Source organism: Antechinus flavipes, chromosome 1, assembly GCF_016432865.1.
Source record: "Antechinus flavipes isolate AdamAnt ecotype Samford, QLD, Australia chromosome 1, AdamAnt_v2, whole genome shotgun sequence".
Lineage (NCBI taxonomy): Eukaryota > Metazoa > Chordata > Mammalia > Dasyuromorphia > Dasyuridae > Antechinus > Antechinus flavipes.
Window position 1 is genome coordinate 38,637,735 of NC_067398.1, and position 22,575 is coordinate 38,660,309.

At 32.1% G+C, this 22,575-nt stretch overlaps 1 protein-coding gene across 1 annotated transcript in view; it reads left to right on the plus strand.

The window, feature by feature from the left end:
• Positions 1-22,575, plus strand: part of LOC127551343 (contactin-6-like) — a 201,439-nt gene that overhangs the window by 122,005 nt on the left and 56,859 nt on the right. The window contains exons 4-7 of the mRNA XM_051981019.1: positions 16,248-16,423; positions 16,780-16,897; positions 18,410-18,568; positions 18,662-18,811. Of these exons, the coding sequence (XP_051836979.1) occupies positions 16,248-16,423; positions 16,780-16,897; positions 18,410-18,568; positions 18,662-18,811 (603 nt within the window). The remainder of the gene's footprint in view (positions 1-16,247; positions 16,424-16,779; positions 16,898-18,409; positions 18,569-18,661; positions 18,812-22,575) is intronic.

Below are 22,575 nucleotides of genomic sequence, written 5' to 3' on the forward strand. Positions count from 1 at the left end.
AGCACTCAGTCTGAAATGAGAAATGTCACATAAATTCACCCCATATGCCATTTATCTTGTAGGATGCAATAGATTATGTGTGATTAAGAGTTTTTTTTTTTTCCTTTTTCTAATAAATATGAGAATAGTCTCTTAAAAAACATAAGAAAATTACAAAAACAGCTTAACTTGAATTTTTCCTTTGTTCATCATTTTCTTCACTATAGGATGATATTTACAACTTTGATTAGTGTCAAATATACTAATTTCATTGAATATTTCTAATTTGTTTAATCTTGTACATATAATATTAGGTTGACTCAGTCTGGAAGTCGGAATTAACTTTTCTGGTTCTACAAAACAGTTGAACGTACTTTTTGTCTTCCCAAACCTCCATGTCTCTAGCTCTAAAATAGCATCTTGATACCTGATTTGTACACCCCAGATGTCTTTTAGGACCTAGCAACAATTAATGAAAGAAATAGTCTAATTATTTTGTTTAAACTAACATTTGCAGTGGACTTAGTTTTGTGCCTATTGAGTTGGGAAGACCTTGTAGTTCTATTGTGCTTTGCATGACAAAGGAAGTACTTAAGAAGTTCTGTTTGCCACTGAACAAGGAAGAATGTATATAGACAGATACGTTGATTTTGTTCTTATTCCAACTCCTTAAGGCAGAAGTTTTTAAATTAGAGTCCCCAGGTCCATGGATACATTTCAAGAGCATTTCACACATGCCCTCAGACTGAACTAAATAATGACTTTTTTATATTATCTTCATTGCAGTTGAATTTATTTCAACAAGCATTTATTAACTATTAGTAACCACAAAATTAGAAATAAAATTCTTCTCTTTCTCTTCTCTCCAGTCCTAATAATAAGGATGACATTTAATTACACCTCAGACTTAGAGTTATTGGACAGATATTTGTCTGAGTGTATTAACTGTGAAGTCATACTGCTTACTGTTTTGATGAGAAGTTAGTTAACACAATACATAGACCAATTGTAATATTTTATTGCAATTGCACATTATGTCTAATTTTCTGGAAGTCTCAATGCATATTCTTCAATGTTATTTTGCACAATTTAGTGACTGGCAAAGAACAAGAACCAAGATAATGTTGGTTACATTTTATTTAGCAAGACAATTTACTCAGACAATGTCATGAACTTGGAAATATATTCTCATATTCATGTCTATTCTCTAAAACTATCGTGTACTTCTGACTTTGATACTCATTTACTTTCTCTCTCTGACATAGTTTTGAAATTTGTGAGTTTTACTTAATACAACCCAATCTCTGTTTTGGGGTTCAGTGTAAATGAAATGTAGCCAATTGAAAAAAAACTGGAAAATACCTGCAATAATTCTTATCATATTAGGGAAAAAAAGTTATTGTGTCTATACTAGAATACAGTAAAAAATATCAAGTATGTAAACTCACCTCAGAAGAGATCATCTGTTTAATGACTCAAGAGAAACAGTTTCATTCTATCACTCTTGTTATTTTAAGTTATTAAACAATAACAATTAAACAATTATCTAATCTTTTAATCCCTACATTGCCTTTGATTTTGATTTTACTTCACTATTGATTAAAGTTAAAAGTCTCAATAATTTTTTAATAATTTATGTAACACAGGATCTTTTTACAAAAAGATGTATTTACTTCAAAAGTAATGATCTTTTTTTTTTTCCTCGTAACATGTGGGAGATATAATTGTCCTCTCTTTCACCACTTCTTCAATCTCTGGGAAGGAGAAGAAGATTAGGCATATAGTTTAGTTATACCCAGATTGAACACACACCAGTTTCCAATTATAAAAGTCCAAGAGGACTCAAGTTTCAGGGCCCTTGACTTCTCAGTTTCCATATTAATTTCAGTGCTGGTCTGATTACTGAACCATCATACCTGTACTTTTGGCTCTAAATCCTTGGCGTCTTAAACATCACAGCCTGCTACTGAAACTTAGGAGAGCAAATACTGACATAGAATGAAAAGAAACACCTCAAGACCTTTTTTCAGAACACAAAGAAAAGAAGGTCAATCAAGGAAAGGACACACAATGGAAACAAAATATTTGTTTACATTTATGGATATCTTTTATATTGTTTTCACTTTGAGAAAAAGACCACTTTCTAACTTGAATCTTTCCTGTTAATAGTTTTACAAACATACTACTCTAATATAGTAATCAGACCTGACATTGTAGACATGATTCTGATCTTTTCAATTAACTTTCTGCTTATATAAAGATTATGTTCATTATATGAAAAATATAGTTTCCAATTAATATGTACAAATATTAAATAAGTACTAAATATGTTGATTAAAGCCATTATATTCATATGACATATGCCAATATATTATATAAATATAAGCTTAATGGGTTTTATTAATATTTATTTTATATAAAGAAAGAATAAGAAGAAAATATTGCTTGAATTTTAAGAAAGGTCCATAATAAGCACAGTTCTTCTTCTTTTTTTTTTTAATAACTTTTTATTGATAGAACGCATGCCAGGGTAATTTTTTTACAGCATTATCCCTTGCATTCACTTCTGTTCCGATTTTTCCCCTCCCTCCCTCCAACCCCTCCCCTAGATGGCAAGCAGTCCTTTACATGTTGAATAGGTTACAGTATATCCTAGATACAATATATGTGTGCAGAACCAAACAGTTTTCTTGTTGCACAGGGAGAATTGAATTCAGAAGGTATAAATAACCCGGGAAGAAAAACAAAAATGCAAGCAGTTTATATTCATTTCCCAGGGTTCTTTCTCTGGGTGTAGCTGCTTCTGTCCATCTTTGATCAATTAAAGCTCTCTTTATCTAAGAGATCTACTTCCATCAGAATACATCCTCAAACAGTATCGTTGTTGAGGTATATAATGATGTCCTGGTTCTGCTCGTTTCACTTAGCATCAGTTCATGTAAGTCTTGCCAGTCCTCTCTGTATTCATCCTGCTGGTCATTCCTTACAGAACAATAATATTCTATAACATTCATATACCACAATTTACTCAACCATTCTCCAGTTGATGGGCATCCTTTCATTCTCCAGCTTCTAGCCACCACAAACAGGGCTGCCACAAACATTTTGGCACATAGAGGTCCCTTTGCTTTCTTTAGTATCTCTTTGGGGTATAAGCCCAAGAGAAACACTGCTGAATCAAAGGGTATGCACAGTTTGAGAACTGTTTGATCATAGTTCCAAATTGCTCTCCAGAATGGCTGGATGTATTCACAATTCCACCAACAATGTATCAGTGTCCCTGTTTTTTCATATCCCCTCCAACATTCCGCATTATCTTTCCCTGTCATTCTAGCCAATCTGGCAGGTGTGTAGTGGTATCTCAGAGTTGTCTTAATTTGCATTTCTCTGATTAATAATGATTTGGAGCATATTTTCATATGTCTATAAATAGTTTCAATTTCTTCATCTGAGAATGGTCTGTTCATATCCTGTGACCATTTATCAATTGGAGAATGGATTGATTTCTTATAAATTAAAGTCAATTCTCTATATATTTTGGAAATGAGGCCTTTATCAGAACCTTTGATTGTAAAAATGTTTTCCCAGTTTATTGTTTCCCTTCTAATCTTGTCTGCATTTGTTTTGTTTGTAAAAAAAAAAAATTCAATTTGATATAATCAAAATTTTCTATTTTGTGGTTAATAGTGATCTCTAGTTTTTCTTTGGTCATAAATTCCTCCCTCTTCCACAGGTCTGAGTGGTAAATTATCCTATGCTCTTCCAATTTATTTATAATCTCATTCTTTATGCCTAGGTCATGAACCCATTTTGACCTTATCTTGGTGTAGAGTGTTGTGTGGGTCAATGCCTAGTTTCTGCCACACTAATTTCCAATTTTCCCAGCAATTTTTGTCAAATAATGCATTCTTATCCCAGAAACTGGTGTCTTTGGGTTTGTCGAACACTATATTATTAAAGTTATTGGCTGTTTTGTCCTTTGAACCTAACCTATTCCATTGATCAACTAGTCTATTTCTTAGCCAATACCAGATGGTTTTATTAACTGCTGCTTTTTAATATAATTTTAGATCTGGTACAGCTAGGCCACCTTCATTTGATTTTTTTTTTCATTAATTCCCTTGAAATTCTTGACCTTTTGTTTTTCCATATGAACTTTGTTGTTATTTTTTCTAGTTCATCAAAGTAGTTTTTTGGGAGTCTGATTGGTATAGCACTAAATAAATAGATTAATTTAGATATTATTGTCATCTTTATTATATTTGCTCACCCAATCCAAGAGCATTTAATATTTTTCCAATTGGTTAGATCAGACTTAATTTGTGTGGAAAGTGTTTTGTAGTTTTGCTCATAAAGTTTCTGATTTTCCCTTGGCAGATAGATTCCTAAATATTTTATACAATCAATATTTACTTTAAATGGAATTTCTTTTTGTAACTCTAACTGTTGGGTTTTGTTAGTGATATATAAGAATGCTTATGACTTATGTGGGTTTATTTTATATCCTGCAACTTTGCTGAAGGTGTGAATTGTTTCTAATAACTTTTTGGTAGAGTCTCTGGGGTTCTCTAAGTATACCATCATATCAGCAAAGAGTGATAATTTGGTTTCCTCATTGCCTATTCTTATTCCTTTAATCTCTTTCTCAACTCTTATTGCCAAAGCTAGCATTGCTAATACAATATTAAATAGTAACGGTGATAGTGGGCAACCTTGTTTTACTCCTGATCTTATTGGGAATGGTTGCAGTTTGTCCCCGTTACATATGATGCTTACTGCTGGTTTTAAATAGATGCTACTGATTATTTTAAGGAAAAGTCCACTTATTCCTATACTCTCAAGAGTTTTTAATAGGAATGGATGTTGGATTTTAGCCAATGTTTTTCTGCATCTATTGAGATGATCATATGGTTTTTGTTAATTTGATTATTAATATGGCCAATTATACTGATAGTTTTCCTAATATTGAACCAGCCCTGCATTCCTGGTATAAATCCTACTTGATCATGGTGTATTATCCTAGGGATGATTTTCTGTAGTCTTTTTACTAATATCTTATTTAAGATTTTAGCATAAATATTCATTAGGGAGATTGGTCTATAATTTTCTTTCTCTGTTTTCAACCTACCTGGTTTAGGTATCAGTACCATGTCTGTGTCATAAAAGGAGTTTGGTAGGACTCCTTCATTCCCTATTTTTTCAAATAGTTTATAAAGCATTGGGGCTAATTGTTCTTTGAATGCTTGGTAGAATTCACATGTAAATTCATCTGGTTCCAGGGATTTTTTTTTTTAGGGAGTTGATTAATAGCTTGTTCTATTTCTTTTTCTGAAATGGGACTATTTAAGCAATTTACTTCCTCCTCTGATAATCTAGGAAGCCTATATTTTTGGAGGTAGTCATCCATTTCGCTTAGGTTATCAAATTTATTGGCATAAAGTTGGGCAAAGTAACTCCTTATTATTTCTTTAATTTCCTCTTCATCGGTAGAAAGTTCTCCTTTTTCATTTTTAAGACTGCCAATTTGATTTCCCTCCCTCCTTTTTCTAATCAGATTTACCAAAGATTTATCAATTTTATTGTTTTTTTATAAAACCAACTCTTAATTTTATTTATTAGTTCAATAGTTTTTTTTTACTTTCTATATTATTAATTTCTCATTTTAATTTTAGAATTTCAAATTGCTTGGGGGTTTTTAATTTGGTCTTTTTCTAACTTTTTAAGTTCCAGGCTCAATTCATTGATCTTCTCTTTTTCTCTTTTATTCAATAAGCCTCTAAGGATATAAAATTTCCCCTTATTACTGCTTTGGCTGCATCCCATAAATTTTGATATGATGTCTCATCATTGTCATTATCTTGAGTGAAATTATTAATTGTGTCTATAATTTGCTGTTTCACCCAATCATTCTTTAAGATGAGATTATTTAGTTTCCAATTACTTTTTGGTCTATTTACACCTAACTTTTTGTTGAATGTAGTTTTTATTGCATTGTGATCTGGAAAGAAAGCATTTACTATTTCTGCCTTCCTGCATTTAATTTTGAGGTCTTTATGACCTAATATATGGTCAATTTTTGTGTAGGTTCCATGAACTGGTGAGAAGAAAGTATACTCCTTTCTGTCACCATTCAGTTTTCTCCAGAGATCTATCATACCTAATTTTTCTAATATTCTATTTACCTCTTTAATTTCTTTCTTATTTGTTTTGTGATTTGATTTATCTAAATCTGAGAGTGCAAGATAGAGATCTCCCACTATTATAGTTTTGCTGTCTATTTCTTCTCACAACTCTCTTAACTTCTCTTTAAGGAAGTTAGATGCTATACCACTTGGTGCATATATGTTTAATACTGATATTGCTTCATTGTCTATAGTACCCTTAAGCAAGATATAGTTTCCTTCCTTATCTCTTTTAATTAGATCAATCTTTGCTTTTGCTTGATCTGAGATAAGGATGACTACCCCTGCTTTTTTGACTTCACCTGAAGCATAATAGATTCTGCTCCAGCCTTTTACCTTTACTCTGTATGTATCTCCCTGTTTTAAATGTGTTTCCTGTAAACAACAGATTGTAGGGTTCTGACTTTTGATCTAGTCTGACAAGCACATTTCTTTAAAAAAAAGTTTCATCAAAGTTTTGTTGTGAAAATTTTAACATTATAAATATTTATCAAATACTCCACTCCATGAAAGATATCTTTTGAAAAAATATAATAATTAAATAAAACTAATAGTATAATATTCTCAAGAGTACATGCAAAATTCTATAAATATATTTCCTTTACCTCTCTGTTTTAAAGTTAATTAAAGAAAACTGTTTTCTTCTATCTCACCTCTGACTTTACTGGGGAAAAAGAGAAAAAAAAAACCAAAAACATTCCTTTTTAACCTGCATAGGCAAGCAAAATATTTTCCCCATAATGAAAAGAAATATATATATATATTATATATATATATATATATATATATTATATATATATATATATATATATATATATATATATATATTTGTTATTCTGTACCCCAAATCCATCACTGTTTTGTCAGGAGTTATCATATTTCAAACTAACTCTAAAATAAGAGAATAAATAAATACTTATGGAATAGGAAGTTCAAAGAAAATGTTTGATGATAATAATGATTACAATGTTTTGAATAATGATACAACAAATAAATATATAATATAGATAGATAGATATGTGGTTAAATATACATAGGCTAAAGAAATGAGAGCTATGGAAGACAGATTTACAAAATTGATCAACAACTTTAAAAAAAGCTAGAAAAAAAGAAATATAGAATAACAATACCCTAGTAACAATAAACCAGATTTATCAAATAAAAAATTTTTTATCTGGGAACAAAAAAAAAGTTCTTACTGCAAAATAAAAAAGAATGATAAAATAAAGGTAAAAACATGAGATGATTGGTAAGATATATTGCCTGGAAAATAGATCAGGGAAAATAATTTGAAAATCACAGAATAAGAGCAAATAATGGCTAATAAAGAATCTGGCACCAAAATTCAAGAAATTATTAAATAAATCTGTCTATACATATATTAAAAAAAGAATGCAAAGGAAAATAGAAATAATTCACCTATTTCTATGTGTGCATGGGGTGTGGGATAAAAATGACTTCCAAAATGAAAGATCCCAGAAATGTTCTTGCCGAATGCATATCCTTTCAGATCCATATACAGGCATAGACATATATATGGATATATTTATATGTGTTTATGTAAATCTATCTATCATCTATCTATCTATCTATCTATACACATATATATACATGTGTGTAATAAAGGAGCCAGAATTAAATACTTCAAATCTCAAAGAATAGCAATCAGGATTGGACAAGATGAAAATCATTTCTATAAAGGAATAGAGAACATGACATGAGATATTCTAAAAGGGAAAGTGTTAGAGTTCAAATGTTGGCGTTCTTGTTCTTCTCAAAGCACAGCCGGTTTAGAGGCTTAGAGCCCTTCGGATGCCTCCAAATCCAAAGGTTCTGTCCTTTAGCCTCTGCCTCTGCTTTCTTCGGCCTCCAACCAACACAGAGATGGAATGTCTCTCTTTTCTCCTTCTGGGGAGCCCAGCCACCAACTTGCCACAGAGAGAGGGCTTCTGGCATAGCTCCACTGAAATCCGTCAAAGTGTTCTCTGCACCAAAGTTGCTGCTCTCGAGTCCAGCGCGACCAGCCAGCCAAGAGGAAAAAATGTATTCTGCCATAGATCCCTCATCTCTGGCCTTTTATCTGACTCTTCTGAGAGAATGGGATTATAAGTTTTCTCCCATAGTGCTCTCTGGCCCAATGAGCTTTAAGGGAGGTGTGGACTCCCTTGAAGTTAGAAAGTGTACTTTGTGAAGCTAGCATACTTGTGGACTCCAATGAGTAAAGGTGTGAACACAAGCCTTGTCTTAATTAGTTCTACTTAGTACTTTGTTTCAGGTTCTGGCCAAACCATCTTCTTGTAAGATTAGATCAACTCTAATTAGTTAGCAGTTAGTAAGGATTCCAACAGGAAAGAAAAAAAAATGCTACAATCAAAAACAACTTAAAGTAGCAAATTTCAATTTAATCCAACAAGGGAAAGGTTATATTTCCAAAGAAACAGACAATTTCCAGTCTGATGATGAAAATAAAAGGGAGGGAGGACTTAAAATGAACTTTGCATGATATTGTATAAGGAGAAACTGTTAACTTTCTAATGAAAGGAATAGGGATGTTAAAAGTGCTTTTAGAACCTCAGTGCTATATTGTATTGTAGTAGGAAAAATTGCAACAGGAAACATAAATAAATATTTTGTTATATTTTTCATATTCCATAATAAAACAAAAAAAGAAAAAAAAGAGAAAGGGTGTGGGGATGGCATACATTATATAAAAATGGAAAGAAAAAAGGACTTGGTATCATACATAATCATATCATACAAGTAGAGTTATGTGCAAATATGGGTAGTGTAAATCACTATAACCTTATTATATTAAAGTGATCAAAAGAGACCCAGACTTTTCACTCTGTCTCTGTCTGTTTGTCTGTTTCTGCCACTGTATCCCTGTTTCTATCTCTCTCTGCATGTAAGTTTTGTGTAGCCATACATTCAAATCAACATGGATATAGATAAAAACAAAAAAAGAATATTAAGATAATAAAAGCAAGAGTAGGAATTCATCTTCTGGAAATATTTTCTAGACGCCTTCCAGAATGGAATAGGGGGAATAAATGAAGACTTCTTTGATAGAATATTACAAAATGACTTATTTACACTTTGAACATACTGTCTTCCACACCCCCAAAACAAGTAGAATATAGGTAAATATGACCAGAATCTATTAGGAAAAGTAATTTTGCTTGTTCTTGATATATTTTGAAAATAAATGTACATTTTTAAAAGTTAATATATTTTATATGACTAAATGAAAATGGTGAGCTAATCAATTGCCCCTTAAAACAGAGTGGAGCAATTGAAGGCTTGAACCAATATGAGTAGAAAAGAAATACAGATAGGCTATGATGAAATATAACTAGCTTATCCCTGAAATAATGGAGTAAGTTAGAATATAGTACATATACATATATGTATATATATATATGTATAAATATATATATATATATATATATATATATATATTATTTATATATTATCATCTTGGTAGTGGGATGGTCTTATTTTTATTTGTTTTGTTCTTCTTTGTATACACATTGATTGACATTCAATTATTGTCATTCAGTTATTTTTTCAGTTGTGTCTGACACTTCATAACATCATTTATGGTATTCTTGGCAGAGATACTAGAGGGATTTACCAGTTATTTCTCTAGTTCATTTTATAAATTAGGAAATTTAGGTAAAGAGGGTTAAATGATTTGTCTGGTATCATATAATTAGCAAGTCTGGTGATAGATTTGAAATGCTGAAGATGAGTCTTTCTGACTTCGCACCTTGGCCTCTATCCACATTGCCACCTAGCTACCCCAGCATCTTATAGGAAATTAACAAACACATGTTGACTGATCAACAAGTAGTGATTAAAGGGATTGCAGAAGCAAATTTGATAGAGAAGGAAAAAGCCTGGGAATCTTTAAGAAAGCATTAATTTATTTTTTTTTTATTTACAAATGAACTAGAAGGGTAGGATAGCTAAAATTCCTACTACCTATTAAATGTCATTTTTCAATTAGCTTTATCTGAGAATCTTAAGTCTTTAAAAAAATAATTCAGGAATAATGATAATAGAGATTAAAAACATTGAATTAAAGATTTATAGCTAGAAATGGACTCACAGAACATCCTGTCTTAACCATTATTTTCTAAGTGATATAGCTAGGAGTACATTATATATTTACATTTCAAATCTAGCTACTGATTACATATACTGTACTCCTTCCATAATATCATATTATTTTGTTCAGTTACAGAAGACAAGTGGAATGAGTTTTTATTTTTATAGTCATTGTACATTTCTGTGGGATGGAGTTGTTACCTAAGAAACTTCTTCCGCATGATGCCTGGAGGGCCATGTAACTAGGTTATCACAGTCATAGATTAGGTCTTTACCACATGGGATGAGACAAATGAGGCATGCAATTGCTAAAAATAACATTTTCTGAATGGCTAAAAGAAACCAATCATATTGTTCATGATTATCCCTTGAGATTTTGGCAGTCTGAATAAGGAATACCTTACATAATACTATATTTAGACACTGATATAAAAAGTAGATTTAATCAGATGAAGGGAAGCCACACTAAATATATCTGACAGCTAATTTAATGTGATTAGTTTGCATGGCAAAGGGGCAGCAATAACATATTATAATGAATATGCAATTCAAAGTATTTAAGTATTATTTGAAAAATAGAAATATATGTCCATATAATCCCCCTTTTCTTTATACTTTGAAATATTTCAGTATTATACTTGAGGTAAAATTAATGTATTCAAAATGTGTTGGAGTGAAATGATTTATTTGAGCTTATACTTGTTCAGACTTAGAAGAAAACTTCTTATTTGAGGTTTTGTAAATGTTTCATTTTCACGAAACCATTTTGCAGTCAAGAGAAGAATAGGAATTCCTCAAATAATCCTTTTAAATTCATATAATAAAAACCACAAGATTACAAAGGCAAAAAATAATTAGATATCAAGATTGTGTGTATGTGTGTATGTAATCTCACATATTCCAACTTAAAAGCAATTGTTTTAGTTTAATTTGATAAACTATTTTGAATGATTTCAAATTTGCCACATAGCTAAGAAAAGTCTTTAGAACTGATCAGTGGTCTTTGATCTTTAGGGCAATACTAATAGTACATATTGAAAATCTTTTTTTTTTTTTAACTTAAGATTTAATAGAAGCTCAATATGTAAGCATATGGAAAATATATCCTTCCCAAGTAGCTTTCTATTACTCTATTCGGGTTTTCACTAAAAATAAAAACAAACAAAAACAAACAAACAAAAAACTTCCCATAGACTTTGCCAGTAGCCAAAGATCATGCATTCTCATGTCTGTCTTTATAATCATGACTTCTCTATTGCTCCAGAGGCATCTTTCACATGATGCTATATATTCTTCCTTCTCTTCTGAAAACCACAGGGTATGATATCAGCTGGCCATATAAGCTATAAGCTTGCCTTCTGGGCACCATAGTTTTAAACATCAACAAATTTCATGTCTTTTGACCTTAATAGAAGGCATAAGCATTCCCTTACTTCAATTCCTTTCAAATGTACTGTCCCCAAATCCTCCTACAGATTTATATTTCTTTACCTTGTGCTCTCTACAATGAATGCTCTATAATTAGAAAGTTTTCCTTCATTTTAATTATTTTCCTTCCTCACTTCTTCATCTAGGTCTTACTGAGATTTTCCTAATGACTCTGCATCATTGTCCAGGCTTTTCAGTGATAATTCCACTTTCATGCACTATTTTCCTATCTCTAAACTCACCGGTCATTGGTGAGGGAGTTAATATACTTCTTGTCCAACTTAGTCACAGCCAAAATCGTACCTTACTACAAACATATAATAATTTCTCCTGAGATTCTATTAAGATTGCTAACTATAACTCCTCAATTTATTTTATTCTCTCTCTCCTTTTACCCCATCAAAAGTATTTTGCTACCAACCACTCCCTTCCCCAATGTCTTCTTTTCTTTCTCTCTTCACATATCCACCTCCCTTCCTAATTTCCTGCTCAGTATAATAGATTTCTCTCCCCCTGTTGATTGTGTATGTTATTTTCTCTTTGAGCCCATACTGATAAGAGTAAAGTTCATTTAATCATCCTCTCTCATTACCCTCTTCCTCTCCACTTTTTCTTACCTCTTTTATGGCAAATAATTTACACCATTCAACTTCTTCCTTTCCCTTTCTCCCATTGCATTCTTATCACATTCCTTAATTTTATTATTTTTAAATATTACATATATAGCATATTATTATATGAAAATATTTTGATATATCTTTTTTTGCTCGAGAATTCATTTTATTTTATTGTAAAGTTATTTGTTATTTATTTTTACTTTTTTATTTTATAACTTTTTTATTTTCAAAACATACTCATGGACAGTTTTTCACCATTGACCCTTGCATAGCCTTGTATTTCAGGTTTTTCCCTCCTTCCCCACAACCCCTTCCCTATATGGAAATTAATCCAATATATGTTATACATGCTTAAATACATGTTAAATCCAATATGTGTAAACATATTTATATAATTCTCTTGCTGTACAAGAAAAATCAGATCAAAAAGGTGTTGGAATACTTACAAAGTGTTAACTCATTAGAGTTGATAGAGACAATAATTATCTAATTTATCATGGTTTAGTATGATTGATCTGATCTTACAAGGAGATGTTATGGGCGAGAAGAAACAAGGTACTAAGTGGAACTGAGAGAAACAATGCTTGTGTTCACACCTTTAGAGAGCTCATATGAGTAAGAAGCTCTTAGGGTCAGAGAGCACTCTGGGAGGAAACCCATAATCCCACTCTCAGATCCCACAATCCCACTCTCAGAGGAGGAGTCAACCTTTTATACCCAGCCTAAATAAAGCTTCAGTGAGCCAGTCAGGGCAGTTCAGGAGAAGCCCTCTCTTGGAGGCGCAACCAGATTCATTCATCCCACTGTGGTGGCTGCCCCCCTGCACTTAACCCACTGAGAACAAGGCTGGTCTGAAAGGCTCTTCAGAAAGCTGCCCAGCCCCAGGCAAGGAGACAAGACTCAGAAGGAGCATTCTGGGAAACTGAGAGCCAGAAGCCCTCTCTGGGAGGCAAGAGAGATTCATTCCATTTTCCACCTTTGTGCTGGCTGGAGGCTGAAGGCCAAACCTTTGGATTTAGAGACATTGGGAGGGAACTCTTGGAACTAAGCAGAGAGATAGGCCTCTAAGAAAGCTACCCAGGCCCAAGGAAGGAAAAAATAAACATTTGCATTTTATCAGCTAGCTGTGTTTGGAGTGATTATTACTTTTAACTGCAACTAAGGCTGCCTCAGAAAACCTCCCCAAGAAACCTGCTCCCAGAGAGAACCATTATATTGTAAAGAAGAGAACACCACAAAAAGGAAAGAAAATGTGTAAGAAAACAAAATTCAAGTGAACAACAACAAAAAAGATGGGGAATGGATCCACATTCAATTCCCACAGTCTTCTCTCTCCTTGTAAATGGATCTCTTCATCATAAGATCATTGGAACTGGCCTGGATAAGCTCATTGTTGGAAAGAGTCCCGTCCATCAGAATTGATTATCCTATAATATTGGAGGCACATTTTACTTAGCATCAGTTCATGTAAGTCTCTCCAAAATCTAAAATCTCTCTAAAATCATCTTCCTGATCATTTATTATAGAACAAGAATATTCCATAACATTCATATACTATAGTTTATTCAGATGGGCATCCACTCAGTTTCCAGTTTCTAGCTACTACAAAAAGGGCTGCCACAAATATTTTTGCACATGTGAGTCCCTTTCCCTCCTTTAAGATCTTTTTGGGATATAGGCTACTGCTAGGTCAAAGGGTATGCACAGTTTCATAACGTTTTGATCATAGTTCCAAATTGCTCTCCAGAATGACTGGATCCATTCACAGTTCCACTAACAATGTAGTAGTGTCCCAGTTTTTCCACATCCCTTCAACATTCATCATTATTTTTTGCTGTTATCTCAGCCAATCTGAGAGGTGTGTAGTGGTATATTGTGAAGTTATTTGGAGGGGCATTTTAGAGAAATTAGAAGAATCCCTCTCTTCAGCCTGCCAAATTGACTCTGACTTCCATATTTTTGAATATTCATTAAATCTGAAAATAAGAATGTTATATTTAAATAAATTAGTAAGATAATTAAGAGGTAAATCATGAACATAAACTAATATTTCATATGTTTTTGAAAACATAAATTTTCATAGGCATCTTTAAAACAGCAAGAACCACAACCCCAATGACAACAAAATTACTTAGTGGAGATGGTCATTTGTCTTAAGAAAGTACTTTGAACCAACAATTAGTGATTTCCACACTGAATCTATAACTTTTAATTAAAAAAAATATTTAGACATATCTGCATGCTGGATCACTCTCTAAAGGAATTATTTTGTATGGCATTTTAAGCTACACTACTATAATATATTATATTGTATATGGTCAAAGAGAACAAGTGAATTCCAAATGTTTATATTATTGCTCCAAATTTAAGATGTTGATTTTGGATTTTAAATATGACTTCCAACTATTATATCAGTCACTTACTATGTATGTGAGCCTGAACTGGTCACTCAATCTTGCTGTGATGTTATGTACTCATATGTAAAATGAAAAGATTTAAGTAGGTGACTCTAAACATCTGCTAAGAATCTTATCTAGTACCATTTTTAAAAAATGCAGATGATTTTATTTTCTAACTAAAGATACCTAATCTTAGTACAAGAATCACTTACTTTTAGAATAATATCATGATTATGGCAGAGATAGGGCATGAGAAAAAGACAGAAGATTCAGTGGAAGAGAAAAATATAATATCAAAAGAAATTTTATATTATTTTTCAGTAACTCGACATTGTGTTTAGAAATTCTCACTGTAATTTCCCATTATGTTTAGCTACTACTTATGTTATAACTGAAACCCTTTGAACTTATTTTTATCTCTGGATAATAGAGTACAGCTAATTTCTATTATCCACATTGAAGTCCTATGTGAAAACCTCTCATTTTCATTAAAGAGAATGAATGAAAACCTATGGTCTTGTGTTACACTTTTGACACTAATTAGTTTAGTAAAATTGTGAAGAACATTTCATTTCCCTGCCTCTTACCTTACTTATCCCCCCAAAGATGAAAAAAACATATATTTTTTCCAAACAAGTAAAGTGTACAATATTATTGCTCTTTTTTCTTAGTATTCAGAAGACAATAAAAAAAAAAAATAACGAATCATCTACTTTCTAGATCTGCATGATAGTGATTATCTTCATATTTGAGTTGGTTACATTTATGACAATAACACACCATTATTCTTGTACGTAAAAAGGTGTCAACGGAACAATAAAGGCTGAAAATCATGCAAACTATATATATGCTGGAGCTTTTTTCTCAGTTGACCTACAAGGTAAATGCCTATAAACTATGGAAGGAAAAGTCCACTTAGTCTTTTACATCACTGATGATAAAAATATTATTGACACATAAATTTGATTGTCTTTTCCCTATTCAATGAACCCTTCTTTTTATTGACTCTAGGAACAAATACAAATTTCTCTGACACCGAGAGCACTTCACAATTCAATTCCAAATGGCCTCTCCAGGTTTTCCCTACCATTATTCCTTATATGTAATTTTCTGAAACTTTTCTACTTACAAATTTTAAAAATTAGGTATAAAGAAAAATCTTACAGACAAATTTTGTCAATTGTAATATTGTGTGATTTTTTTTGGTCTGAATCTTAATTAAAGTGTGTTAATTTCATCATTTGTGAGTGAGAAAGTTGTAAGCTCACCACATAGGTTTGTGGCTTTAGTGCATGTTGTCTCCTGTCTTCATTAAAATATGTACAATTTGCTTTTATTTCTCTATTATAATGCAATTTATTTGGCAATTGACTCAGAAATGCTTTTAGGGAATACCAATAACAAAAAGAAACAATTTTAGCCTAACTTTGTCATTTCAAAAAAACTACTATACATATTTTTGTTGTTCAAAAACCTGACTAAATCCACTCTTGTTTTATTTTTAATAATCAAGATCATTTTGTTCTCAACAGAGAGGACCGTAATTACTGTTCCACCACCTCAAATGGATGTTACTGTTGGTGAGAGTATAGTCCTACCTTGTCAGGTGTTCCATGATCCCTCTATTGAGGTTGTATTCACGTGGTATCTCAATGGGAATGTTATTGACTTCCAAAGAGGAGTGCCTCACTTTGAAAGAATTGGAGGAGTAAGTTACTTTATTGCAAAAATAAGATGAAGCAAGACCTTGGATTGCAGAAATATATTTTATCATTATTCTTCACATTTTCATGTGAATGGATATTCCCTGTTGCTTTATGAAGTTGCATCTGTTGTGTTCTTGTGGTTTTATGTATTTCATAAAGATGCATATGTTACATGTAGAATGGTAATACCTAAATTGAAAAAAAGTGATTGAGCATAGCAAACAAAGGATGATGTGAGTGAATCTTTTAATTTCACAACTGTTTTGCTTTTACTAGTTGTAAAACTCTAGGAATATTCCAAATGGGAGACCTGCTGTGTGTGATTATGTTTTTATACTCATGCTTCTTTTATCTCCAGGAATCTGTTGGGGATTTGATGATAAGAGAGATTCAATTGAATCACTCTGGAAAATATGTATGCATGGTAGAAACAACTCTAGATAACCTATCTGCAATGGCAGATATCATTGTTAGAGGTAAGAGTAAAACCAATTTAAATTATATGACTTGAATATATTTTCAGAAATTGGGCAGTTTTAATACTTAACTAGCAGAGTCACAAGAGGCCAAGTCCTGGTAGTCATTCAGTAACACTTTATTATTGTCTAACCCTAGGGACTAAGGGAAAAAAAAGAAATCATGGACTTTGAGTTAATCAGGTTTGATTATTCATTTTTGCCTATTAAAAATCAGTAGGGCATTTTGTTGGATGGAGAATATTAATCAGCATGAATCATGTATATTCTGAATAAACCAATATTAGCTTATGGTGTTTTATATATATATTCTCTTATACCCTTCCATATCTTTGTAAATTTGTTTTTTATGAATTAGCTTTTGGGGTAAGGATAGAGAGATATATCTTCTTTAGATTAGATTTTCATTGAGTCCAATTACATGCCAGCTTTAAGAACACTATTTATGGAATAGTCTGAGGGACTTTTCAATTACCCTTATGTATTATATTATAGTTACAAAGGTGATAATATCACATCCCTAAAAGTTCTTGCCATCCTATATTATTGGGAGGAAAAAAAATCTATGAGACAAAATGCAATAAAATTATGTATGAAGTTTTGATTTGGGGTCCAGATAATCAACTTCATAAGTACACAACCTAAGAGATGTTGTTAGACATTTTTTTTGTCCTAAGAACTAGAGTCTTAGTGTACTTCCAATTCTGTATGATTCAATAATGTCATTTGGTTATTAAGTACAATAAAATATTTTTAGACTACATGGAGAGCATAACTTCCAGAAAAAAAGGGGGGGATACTCCTAGTATATGCTGTATTGGATGAAAGATATAGAAAACACTGGTGGTCAAAGACCTAGATAAGTTGAAATATGTCCAGAGGAGGACAATTGGGATTGAGAAAGAGTCTTGCAACCATGTTTTATGAAGTTTATTTGAAAATCCTAAAGATGGTCATCAAGTAAAAGAGGAAACTAAGGGGACATAGAAACTGTTTTCCAGTATACACATGAAAAAAACAAAACAAACTTATGACTTTATGGAAAGAACAGGTTTCAGTTTTTTTTTTTTTTTCAAAAACCCTAACATGGCAGAAAAAATGAATGAGAATTGAAAAGAGGTACATTTTGCCAGTATAAAAGTTAAAAAAAGTTTCCATCAACCAAAGATATTAAAAATGATTATCTCAAGGGGTGGTACATTTGCTTTCATTAAAAGTCTTCAGCCAAAAGCTAGATGACCACATGCTGTGTTTGGTGAACTAGAAGTTCTTTGAGGAGTACATATTGAACTAAATGGTGAGTACCAGCCTTTTTGTTTCTAATATTATTTGATTCTTTAAATATGTAGTATAAATTAACAAAGACTTTCAGAAAATTAATGAACTATCTATACTTACATAAGATTCACAAGTTTTGTTTTCTTTGACTACCAAGGAAAGAACTATTCCTATTCCAAAACCAGTGATTCCAATATCCACTGATATATTTTCATCAAATATCTTCTTTTAAAGGTCCTCCAGGTCCACCAAGTAATGTAACAATAGAGAACATTTCAAGCACCACTTCTCAGCTCTGCTGGAGACCAGGCATTGATAATAATAGTCCTATTCAAATCTATACTATACAGACCCGTACACCTTTTTCTGTAGGCTGGTTGGCTGTTTCTACAAGTAAGAAATATTTATCATGTATTCTATGTTTAGAAGTTAATTTAATTTGGCTAGTGTCAATATATCTGATTTATTCCCCATGAATATTTTCAGTTCCTGAAATACTGAGTGGGAAGATGCACACTGCAACAGTGGTAGGTTTGAACCCATGGGTAGAATATGAATTCCGTGTTGTTGCTGGAAATAGCATTGGAATTGGGGAACCAAGTCAGCCGTCCAAATTGTTGAGAACCAAAGCAGCAGGTAAGCATTAATGAATTCCTACAATTTGGGGATCTTTTAATTAAATGTCAGTTCATTCAGTAAATAATAGTATTTTAAGTATTTAACATGTTATATATTATTCAAGGAAATAATGACAAATCTATTTACACATATATTTAAAATAACGTATATATTTTAATTATGTGTACATATACATATATATGCACACACATATGATATGTGTTTATACACAATGAGTGTGTAATATGTATTTGTGTGTATGTGTGTGTGCAGACAGATATTATTATCCCATGTCCTGAAGAAACATAGTTTATTGGGGCATATATCATGTACCAATCTAAATAGTATCTTCAGCATGTGGGGAAGCAACTTTTATGGAGATTAAGCTATATATCCCTCAGATATATCAACCAACAGCCATTCACTGGGAAGTCATGACAGCCTTGTTTAAATAGCAAGCCACTCTAAGGAGAGACAAGAGGCAGCACATGCTAGGAAAATTAAACCACTGTCATCACCATGAAACTATGTATATGGCATGGGATCTTGAAGGTACAAATCTATGGAATAGCAATACTTCCAATTGATTATCAATTAACTTTGTATCATAAATGTAATTTTTAATTGTGGAAATGATACAATATATGAGGCATTGTTACAAGCTTTGCCATGGCATCCTAAAAAGTTTGAAGCATTTTTCTATGACTATCAGTTGAAAATTCCCATGTGTGTTGTCTCACCTTTAGAACATGGGCTCCTTGAAAATACATCTTCATTCTATTTATGTTCCTACCCTTTAACCACTGACAAATAATAAGCAATTAATAAATGTATCCAATCATTCACACCAAATATATACATAGCATGTGCAAAATGTAATGTCTGAGGGAGTTCCCTAATAATAAATAAGAAAAAAATAGTGATTTGTAGGAAATTATACAAAGAAAAATGATAAAGGTAGAAATAGGAGGCAGTACATTAGGATCATGAGGAAATCAAAGAAGAAACATAGTATATGAGGAAAATAAGAAGTTTTGTTTGTTTGGCACTTAGTATATGTAAAAGTACATAATGTGTAATAAAACAAAAAACCTTTGCTCCATCATGAAGCAATAGAAGAATAGACTTAAAATATTATCTCTTTGCATCAATGTTCATGTGTTATAAACCAAGGATTGTCTGTATGGATTTTTTATCTGATATTGTTTCAAACTCCTAAACTTAATATGAGTTGATTATTTTTGAGAGGCAATATGCTAAATAACTTGTTCTGCAATCATGGAATCCTTGTTGTAAATCTGCCTTCTTATGCACACTGCCTAGGTGATATTAGATATAATAATTAAGCTTTTAGTTATTAAGGCAACTATCAAAGGCTATAAGATGCAGAGGAGGACTGATGTGCATTTTAAGTTTACTCCTCCAGTTTCCCTTATTCTAATGAAATTGAAGGACACATCTAAAAATGTATATTATCAAGGCAGCTTGATTAAAATCAAGATTGATGAGAAGTTATCTCTCAATTCTTTCATGTATTATTTTTGTAGCCAAAATCCAGCAGAGTAGATATACAAATATAAATAAGTTGCGGCTTGTTTCATTAAAATGTTGTAGCCAAGAATTAATTGAGCCTCTGTTAGTGCAGTGAGCCATACATTTCCATCTCTCTCAACTATGACCTACTTGAGGCTTCATGGAGCAGTAGTGTATTTTTCCTATGCAAATTAGCTACCTCTTGAATCCATTTAACAGAAACACTAATTGAGCATCAACTGGTTCATAGTCCAGTGGAATCAGAGTGGAACCTAGAAAGAAAGTCATTTCCATCTTTCTTTCCTTAATTCTGTTTGTTTCAGTTTTAAATTCTTGAGTTCAAGGTGACATTTGCTGTGTTTGTCATATTACATTATCAAATAAGTTTTTTTTTTTTTATTCCAACAATGAGGGCTCAGTTTGTTGGAGTACTTCTTAACCTTCTTAAGTACTCTATAGAAAACCATAATGTGGAAGAAGAAACCAAACATTTTGCCCCCAGTGATTTCATAAAATCATCCAGACAAGTGTAAGCAAACTTGAAAAGAAACAGATGTAGTAAACCTAACATAAGGGTTTCTGCAGGTCATGTGTTGACTTAATTTTAAATTGTAATGCTATCTATGTTGTATTGTATTTCGCTAAATATTTGCCTATTACATTTTAATCAGTTTCATGCCATAGTTGGTATTGTTGTGGGGGGATGGGTCATATGGCCATGGCTTGCATGTTTGAAGGTTATGTTTAAATTCTCTGTTCCAGATGCAACTACAAGAGACCTTATTGGTCACCCATCTCAAACCTTTAATTTTTTAGATATGGGAAATAGATTCCCATTAATGAAATTCATGTCCCCACATAATATAGTCCATTAATGTTACAGCTAAGATTCAGAGTCAACTCTTGCATTCATTGCCCTTTATTTAACAGCTGGCCTTTTGGACTTTAAACAATACTTTAAACAATACAAGTCTGTATTGCCAGACTTCTAGTAACCAGAATTATCTATAAACTGGCCATTTCTACTTTTGTAGCATAATACAAACAGTTTGTGATGTGTTTACTTTTAAGGCATGCATTTTGTACTAGTACTATACTCTGAAAAAGGTATATAGGCTCCTAAGTTTACCACTAACTAGTTCAATGAAAACAGATGAGTGATGTTACATAATTTTTAAATAAAATGAATATAATAATGTATGTAGCCTGTGACAAAATGCATACAAAGCTGGTTTGTATTATCTGACACATCTTGATTATATGACCTTGACAAGTCACTTAACTTTTCATTGCTCTAGGAAACTTGATAAGTGTAAGCTTTAGATCAGTGGTCGATCTGGATTGGGGGAGATAGTTTACTCACTGGGACTATGCTAAAGATGTGACTATGAGTCTACCCATTCCTCACCTTAAAAAGATTATAGTTCCCCTCTAATATTGATGTGATCTTATGAGACAATGGATATAAAATGTTTTGTAAATCTCAATACAATATATGCCTTTTCATCAGCTTTTGAAAAAATAATTTATTTTTAATATATGTTACTTTATGAATCATGTTGTGCCAGAAAAAAAAAATAGAATAAAAGGGGAAAATCATGGGAGAGGGGAAAAAAAAAAGAAAAAAAAAAAAAGAAGTGAACCCAGCATGTGTTGATTTACATTCAATTCCCATAGTTCGTTTTCTGAATGCAGATGGCATTTTCTATCTATAGGGATTGTTTTGAGTCACTGAATCATTGAGAATAACCCAATATTTCATAGGTAATCATTGCACATTCTTGTTATTATGTACAATGTATTCCTGGTTCAGATTGTGTCACTCAGAATCAGTTCATGTAAATCTTTCTAGGCCTTGCTAAAATCATATTGTTCATCATTTTTATAGAAAAATAATATTCCATTGCCTTTATATACCACAAATTATTCTGCCATTCCCAAAATGATAGCTATCTACTCCTTTTTCAATTCTTTGCTATCATATTTTGCTACAAACATTTTCACACATGTAGGTCCTTTGCCCTCTTTTATAATGTCTCTGAGATATAGACCCAGTTGTGGTACTTCTGGGTCAAAGGCTATGCACAGTTGAATAAACTTCTGAGCATAATTTCAAATTATTCTCTAGAATGCTTGCATCATTTTACAACTCCACCAACAATGCATTAGTGTCCAAGTTTTACCATATCCCATCTACCATTTATCATTAATGTTCCCTGTCATCTTGATCAATCTCAGAGTTGTAAAAT